The 9011-nt window shown below is 37.1% G+C and overlaps 1 protein-coding gene across 1 annotated transcript in view; it reads right to left on the bottom strand.

Annotated features, from left to right (window-relative positions):
• Positions 1-207: 207 nt before the first annotated feature.
• The window catches only part of INSC (inscuteable homolog (Drosophila)), a gene marked incomplete at its 5' end in the record, with an annotated part of 17528 nt that continues 8724 nt past the window's right edge, over positions 208-9011 (bottom strand). The window contains 4 exons of the mRNA XM_010181443.1: positions 208-520; positions 2518-2594; positions 3250-3405; positions 6175-6241. Coding sequence (XP_010179745.1) covers positions 392-520; positions 2518-2594; positions 3250-3405; positions 6175-6241 — 429 coding nt within the window. The remainder of the gene's footprint in view (positions 521-2517; positions 2595-3249; positions 3406-6174; positions 6242-9011) is intronic.

The following is a 9011-nucleotide window of genomic DNA, read 5'->3' on the forward strand; positions in this document are numbered from 1 at the left end:
CTAAAAACTTTCTTAAAAAAACTGCAAAGTGTTCTAATTGTCGAAAAATGTCAGCCATAAAACATTATTAGAAGCATTTAACATCAGAGCACCAAACTCTTGGCTTTAGTACCTTGATTCAACTACATTAAACAAGACACCACCACCTTGCTGGATGGCAGTGATAAGATCTGTTGATCTGTCTTGGCAGGAAAATAAAATAAAACATTACCTTTGCTAACTACTGAAACAAGTTTGCTCATTCTGTTTCTTTACTTCCACAAGCCATATGTTCATGGTTATAAAATAAATGTTATAAATAACAATGGGACTAAAACTAAGTAAAATTGTATATGCATATCTTATGTATGCCTATCATCTTCATTATTTTTCAAAGGTTTTTGGCTCACATTTATACAAAGCTTTCTTCCATATTTGTGCATAGCAGAAAAGAATCCACAAGTCTGGGCTTTACTAGCTGCTGAAAATCTGAATCTTCAAGTCCATCAGGACTCATCACTGCCAGTCTCCGTAAGGCTGCCTAGAAAAACAAAACAACGCAGTTGTAATACTGACAAAGCCTTCATTGCAGAAATCCATTGTAAGTATCTCTAAATAACAGCCAAGACTCAAAGCTGAAGCGAGCAGGTCTCTGGACTCTTCTGCCTGGCTAATCTCTCCTTGCTGTCTTCACCTGTCAGATCAATTTCCTCTCAAATCAGCTATTAAATGAAAAATTGTTTGGGGCACATTACACTTAGACCTGAAAAGCAGAGACAGTGGTGTTAAAGACCACAGAGTTGAAAGTGTGAGCACTTTGATTGTAAACCTATCTCTGATCCGCTGCAGCTCTAACATTGACTTTTTCTATTCAACTCTTCTCTCAGCTTTTGTCTTATTTATGAGAACTATATAGTATCTGATTCAGAAAATGTCTCCTAGATAATTTTTTTGCAATGCCCAAAACAGACATCTTTTATATACCAGTGTAATAGAAAAAAGCTGTACATTTCAAACCATTTGGTAACAAATAAAACCGCCAGTTGTTCTAATTATAAGGCTGTACAATACAGATGGCACTGATAATAGTATTATCTTCATAAACTCTCCTAAGAAATGACTTGTTTTTCTCCCTGGAGAAAAATATGCAACAGCTACATAGCTTCTAGCAACCTGACATGATGGATGCAATGGTGAAGCAGGCTGGCTTTCCTCAAGACCAAAAACTGTCTTCTACTAGTAAGGTCTGATAATTGTGATCAACTTATGTCTGTGCTGTCTGTCAAGGCAGTGCTAACACAAGAGCTAATCACCAGCTTGAAAATATATAAAAAGTAAACAACCAAGCTAAAAATACCAAAGAGTGCAAGCCCTCAGTGATGATACCTATCCAAGTCTGAAGCAGCTTATATCTCAAAGAGTATTTTTGCCACATGTTTTTCAGAAAGTGTCATCAGAAAGTTGCTAAAATATCAGGAGAAGCAGAATTGCTGAGGCAGACAGGCAGTTATCTCAAGGAATATACACAAATTCAAGAAATGTGCAACAAAACTTTAATGAGATGGCACCAGAAATTCACAGACTGGTTTGCTGCCATCACTCTGTGGCCTCTGCTCTAGCCGTACAAGACCAACAAGCTTTCCCGACATGTATGAAGAATAACCACAGCATTTCTTATGCTCACATTCATACCCTTTTCATCCTGAATGAGGCCTGCTTAAATGAACAAGTGAACAAAACTGCTTATGTGCTGGTACAAAGCTAGCGCTTAATCAAAGCTGCAATAACCAAGTATTACTTTAAAGTTTAAAACAACATTAATGCTAAAAAAGCACTCCCAAACAATATTCTTCAGTCTTCATTCAACAAAACCTATCTCCTAAACCTAGATCACCCATGTCCCCAGAGCACTGTCATCTCACAGAACACTAGGTGAAATTACTCAACTCCAACAGTTGGCTGGAGCTCATAGTTCATGGAGCTCATAGTTCATGGAGCTCAGGGCCAACAGAGAAAGTGTTAACCTTCTGTTGACCACTCCTTGGCTGGACTCTGTGTTGTCTTGGAGTCTCAAATAGAGAAAGATGGATTGTATTTAAAGCAAGAAATCTCCTTTCCTCTCTTTGGCCACTTTATATTTTCATACACACGTGTGTGTGTAGATAAAGGGCTGCTACTCCTGTGATTTGAGACTTATTTCAGCAAACAGTATCATCACAGAATGGAATTTAAGAACTACTAAAACCTTGACTAGATGATCCTTTTGGTCCCTTCCAACCTGGTATTCTTTAATTCTGAAGTGTTCCAGTGAATTTTTTTCGTCTTTTTAAAGATGAAGCCATTTTTCCTTGAGTGCCTAAATCTTCAATCAGAAGATAAATAATTGACACTGTGCTGGAGTATGCTTAAGGGGAAAAGCAGGGGACCCTGGCATGAATTTAAAACATTCCTGAAATACTTATGCATTTTGAAATCTAAAGGGCTGGATTTTCTTCATATTTCAACGTTAACATGAAATAAAGATTAAAATGTACCTACCAGACATGCCACTAAAACAGAATCACTGTTATTTCTTTCAGTTGGTGATCTGCAAAGTTTAATTAGTCGAGGAATACCTGAGTGCACAAAACAGTATTGGGAGAAACAATTTAGAAAAACAAACTCATTATTTGGAGATGAGGCCTTTTTTTAGATTTTTCATATTTATCTTCCTTAGTAGATATGGTCTCTAATGCAAAGATGATATGCAAATAATTAAGGGACTGTTCCTTGGAGCTACGTAGTTCAGAGCAGTCGTAATTAATAGTTGTCAAGCATAAACAAATACATTCTTTTTATCTGCTATTATTCTTTCAGAGTGGAAATTCTGACCTCCATTTCTTCCTTATCAACCCTCCCACATGCCCTCATAAAACTCCAGCCAAAGAACATGTTGCTTCCCATTCGATTCATCATGTCTCAACCTGCAGGGGTCCAAGTTTTCCGTCCACTGACAGATCCTGCACAAGGGTTTAAGTGAACGAATGGGAGATACAGCACTGTCAGTTGGCACAGCTATGGGTCGAGTGGATACTGAACCTCAGGTTACCCTGGGAAATGAGCCAGAAATTCATTTAGCACAACCTCCTCAGTCACTCTCTGGACAGACTGTATAGGGAGCCTATGCCATAAAGTATACCAAGTGGGCCTAAAAATGAAAAAGAGCTTCTCCATGGCTGGAAGTTCCTCCCTCTTTTTCAGTCTGCCATTAAGCTGATGATATATTCTTACAGCTGAGTTTTATGGCTGCATCTGCCACTTCAGGATCACGGCTGAGTCGTGCCAGTGTAACTGCAGATTTCTGTTGGACTCGCTCACAAGCAGCAACTTCTGCTGAATTTCCTGAAGATGATCTTTCAAAGAGCATTTCCATTAAAAGTTGAACACCTAGAAGGATGTAAGAGCCATTGTCATCCTCTTTCCAACAAAAAAAATCAGTCCAAAAGAGCATAGCAAAAAAGCAAGCTAGGTAAATACAGACCAATCACTGCCCAAATAGGGCATGAAGAATGCATAAATGTGGACTGCAGTTTGGCCATCAGCATTCAGGCATATCTGACCTGTGCACATTTGTCTGTACTAGGAGGCTACAGAAGGTCTGGAACTAGAAAATGCACTAACTCTTTGCTCCCCCAACTTCATGACTCCTCTACATGTTGGTATTTTAAATTTCACAAATGTGTTTCAGTCAAACTAAATGCAATTCTTCATCTGCTTCTAAACTAACCTAAAGGTAATCACTAAATTAAAAACCTGTAGTGACGTATTTCAGGTCTCTCCATGAAGTTTTGCTTCCAATTAAAGGAAATTAAAACTTTTATTCACTTTATGTATTTTCAAGCAAGCCTTTGAAAGTTCCCATCTCAAACTGTTTAAGGGATGGAGAATCATTTAATGAGGACAATGATGACAATGTGCCTCTTGTTTACTGTGCAACTAACTCTTAATTTCAGAAGAGACAATGTCATCTGTGTCAAAATTGTTTCATTAACTTATTGTTGTTTGTAGGAGTTGATATTCTTATTCTAGCAGCACAAAACCAGATGAGTCTGTACTGATTTCTCTTTTCTAATTCTTTTAAATGTAACTACAATTATGTGCTATTAGACTCCATATGCTATTAAGCATTCAGATTACTTCAGGTAACATCAGAGGATTTTAACTGTTAGAACATTTACATAAATAATTAAGAGAATTAGCATCAGAATCATGCAATAATCATAATAATAATCAATTGACATACAAAAAAGTTGAAGTGAAGAAGAAAATGCATGTAAACTCCCCAGGACTCAAAGACCCTTCTCAGTTTGTGAATCAGCAACTAATCATTACGTTAGTCTGACGCAAAAAACCTTTACACACAGGATGTCTGTTAACCCTTCTCAACATCATGGGGGCAAATGCTTCTGTGTGATCTTCCATTAAGGAGCATATACACAGACTTTACTTCAGCACATGATCTTAACAGTCTACAGGTACTTCTCCACCTAAGGTAGTATCTAACATGAGTTTGACATAGCTGTTTGTATAATTTCATGAATTTGAGTCAAGTTTCTGCTGTAGTGGAAGTAGATGAAATATTATCAAAGACCTGTCCCAGACAACAAAACAGGTTTTGGTGTGCTCAAGGAAATAGATAGCTAAACTACATAACAAACCTGATAATCAGAAAGGAGTGAATAATCTTCCAGGACTTATCTAGATTATGAGTGCTAACAACTGCAAATCAGAAAACAGCAGCACAGGTCAGACAGACAAATCACCAACAGGGTGATCTCTACCCAGTCCTATAATTACAAACACCCAGGGTCCTGGGAAATGTCAGGGTCTTACGAAGAGTTGCTAGAAAAGATTGGGATTCTACCCAAAGCCCCATGTGCCTGCACCAAGAAGTCAGGACGACCTCTCCAGCCTCCAGGAACACAGGGAGCTTGGACCAGGGACATAGCAGAAACCACCACATGGATCTGACCAACTTCTCTCTGCCCCATCGCGCATGCAAAGAGAAGGTCATGTAAGAAGCTACCACGCTAACCTGCTTTGTTCCTCCCCCTCACTGCACTATCTTCTGCATCAGACTGGGACGTCAGGTAATTTGTAAAATTGCATACATCTGGGATTAAATTGCTTCACTATCCAGACCCATTCAACCTCCACATTGTCTCAAACTGCAACACACATACACCTTAGCAGGAACATCAAATGCACACTATATCTATGCATACATGGGTAGCATCAACCAAATTAGTTGTGCCTGATCCTTGCCAGTCATATCTGTGTGCACAGAGCTCAAATTTTTGACTCAAATACAAAAATCAGCTATATCAAATATTACACAGGAATTGACCAATTCGATTTCAAGACCCGCTTCTATGTAGCTGCTTTCTGAAACCCCTTCTCCCACCTACCATCAGCCATATCTGAGATATCAGTATATGTGCAGCTTCATTGTAATTTAATATCTCCCACAAAAACAAACAAAAAAACCCAAAACAAAACAAAACAAAAACCCCCCTTGCTCTATTGCTCATTGGCCATGAATTTGCTGGTAGGTGTATTAATAAAGCTGTTACACCTTCCTGTATCCTTATCCACATAATTATTAACCTAACTTCTTAGCCTTCTGTTGGGCCTATAATGCCTAGGTTTTTTCCAACATAATGAATTTGTGATGTTTAAAGAAATATGAGGAAAAAAGGCAACTGCACTATAGTGATAAAAACATAGTGCTTCAAAATTGTTAATATTCCTGAATATCTGTGGAAAAAGTACACAGAATGCAAGTATGCATGGCCCAGTGTCAGATGATGTCTTTCAATGTGTAAGAATTGCCACCGTATACAATGTAATCAACTGTTGAAACACTTTGTACTACCTTGATTTGTAACTGTGAATAAGTCACACACAGAGAGAACACCAGCGAAGCGGTCATACATGCAAAGTTTTCTAAAGAAGTGGTAATTTATTTCAGTTACATAGAACCATCCCAAGGACTTATTTTGCACCCTCCGGCAATGTGCAATATCCAGCAGAGACAGGATGCAAAAATAAGTAATATGAGTGAAGCATTTTTCCTTTACCTTTTAACCACTCCTTTCCCAGCTACCCACACTCTCCACAAATAAATGCAGAATGTAATTCAGCTAAAATACATACCATTTCCTTGGATGATTTCTGAAGCACACTGGTCCAAGACTGACATGTTTGCCAGTATTGTTACAACCTGTTATTAAAGAGAATGAAATATGAAGTATAGTTCTACAATTCAGCTATATTAATTAGCACCGTGACTTACGAAATTAGTATGGCAGAAATATGGCAAACCCAATAAAATTAAAACCCATTCTTGTACTTAAACAGTCTGTGTCCACCTTTGTGATTTCTCAGGGGTCCTTATCTTACATGTGGCTGCTAACTGAAATTCAGACAACGAGTAAAACTTTTTCTCACAGTCCTATACTCATGCATAAAAGTCTGTCATATAGAGATATATAAGGCAGATTTGTTCCACGATCAAATTAGTACAAAGAAGAAGATAAAAATTTATAAAAAGAAAAAAAAAACCTGATCAGCCTCAGAAATAATGCTCAATTTGAGAACTTGTTATTAGCTTTTAAACAGTACAGTGTCAGTTCACATACAAGCAAACATCTTAGATGTAAGTAGACATGAGATCAAATCACCATCCTGATCTCACTTTGCCATTTTGGTAATAAGGATGACTCATTTTCAATGCTGTGACATAAAGGTCTTCCACTTTTGAAGGCAGTGTTACAATGTCATCTCTCTGAATAAATATACTTACTTAGGACACAAATGAGTTGCTGAAACTCTAAAAAGTGACAGGTAGAAATATGGTAACTCGGTATATGTCTATATATTTATTCCATATTAATTATTAACTGTGTTTCAGGCAGAGTGTATATGTTTTCTCATTCTAAATTATATCCTGTTAATGAAAATTGCTTCCTCTATGCAGAATCTGTACCCCATGTGGCTCTTTTAGCCACAGATGAAGAATTCAATTAACTGCAATTTGAATACGTGCCAATTATTCCACTGCTTCAAGTTATTTTGTCTAACAAGTATTTTCATACATAAAAATATTTTGTGTGTATCTTTTGACACCAAAAATTGTTTGAGGTTATATCTATACTTTATCTGTGTTTATTATGTGGCCCCCTATGTTTTGCAATGTACTTATGAACTACCCTAATAGGTTTATATGTAACCTTCTCCAGAGAGGTTTGTAAAAGACCCTTATCATCCGTAACTGTCAAGTTCTACCTGTATTATCTTTTAAAAACCTAGTAGGACTTGAAAGACAGTTAAACTATAGAATAGGTCACTCCGTATGTATAGATTTTTCTTTCCCCAAAAACATTACGTTTTCCTGTGACATAAGCAATGTAACATGAAATATCTTAGTGTCAACACATAACAGACAAGCTGAAGAAAGAGTTTACTTTAAATGATGTATTTCCCCTATGCTTGTCTATTTAAAAATTCAGTATACATGCAGCTTATATGAAAATTTCCTCTGGACTACAGACCAAAGTTCAAAGAAGTTTTATACTAAAGATGGACTCTAGGGGAAAACATCAACTTAAATGTAGACTCAGTTTGCTTTGAAAAGCAACGCTTCTGTGAGCACTGATATTAATGAAGTCTCATTTCTTGTGGAGTGAGAGTTGATCAAAAACTGTAAACAGAACTTTTCCAGTGGCATCTCCCCCCCTGTTGTTTTTGGGGCTTTTTTGTCTAATGATACATAGGCTCATGCTGCAGCCTTTGTCTTAGCATCTCTTTTCCCATCATCTGGCTCCAAATTTCACAAAGCTTTAGGCAGTCTTTCAGAAATAACTGTGAAGTCCTGTGGAATCAGCAAACCAGTTCAGATGTTGTTGTGAGACAAAGAGCAGACAAACAGATAGAGATGAAAGCGACTGCCTAAGCCTCATTTCCACCAGGAAAATATATGAAAAATTACTGGAAAAAGTAGATACCAAAAGCTCTTTCAAAATTGAAATAATTTTGAAAGACGTTAAAGACTTGAAAATATTTAAAATGGAATCTCTATTGCTCGACTGCAATATTTAGTATCAGTTTCTTTAATTGTTCAAGACATTTCTTACAAGATTACACTCTAAGGTTATAAAGGTCTGGCACTTGAGACAATTTATGATTCTTGCAATTTTTCCTGGATTCCTGAACCATGCAATGAATTCGTAGTCAGCTCAGAGTATAAAAAATAAGATATCCTGAACACAAAACACATGAGCTCTGGTCACTGCCAGTGCTATCATACCACGCAGAAAGTCTGTGCACAAATTCCAGTACTCTGGTGACACCCTGATATGTGGGATGCAGATGTACTGTTAGCAAAGACACTCAGAGATTTTCCAAAGAGGAAAAATAAAAGTTGCTTCATCATAAGTGGAACTTTTAAATGAAACATCTGATCTCACATTCTATTGCCAATCCTAATGCAGGATTATAACGAACTGCCTTAGAAACCATGTGCTGCAAGAACTGATTCCATCCAGCAAGATTCCAACTTATCAAAATATTAACATGCAGACAGTCCCACTGGTTCTGGTGAAATATTTCACAAGACTGAGACTGAGGAGTTAACTTTCAGAGCTCAAAATGCATACCCTTTAAATGATCTGTTGGTCAACTAAGTATGTAGGGATATTGGGAGCGAGCTTTCCTTTAGGTCCATGGAAAATTTCCTTATTTAATAAATAAACTTAAAAATAATAGAGATATTTCATGCTTTTCCAGTGTTGGTACAGCATCAGGTAGCGAGTCTCGCAGCTGCCCTGGAAATTAATTTAAAGCTTAACTAAAAATCTTTATTTCTATAAACAAAGGAAGTAAACAGATACCTCTCTGTAGTGACAATATCATTATTAGTATAAAATCGGCAGTGTTGAAACTGTTGGTTACTCTGGTAAACAAAATATATTTTTATAATATAGTTTCCCTAC

This window comes from Mesitornis unicolor, unplaced genomic scaffold (genome assembly GCF_000695765.1).
Source record: "Mesitornis unicolor isolate BGI_N332 unplaced genomic scaffold, ASM69576v1 scaffold19743, whole genome shotgun sequence".
Lineage (NCBI taxonomy): Eukaryota > Metazoa > Chordata > Aves > Mesitornithiformes > Mesitornithidae > Mesitornis > Mesitornis unicolor.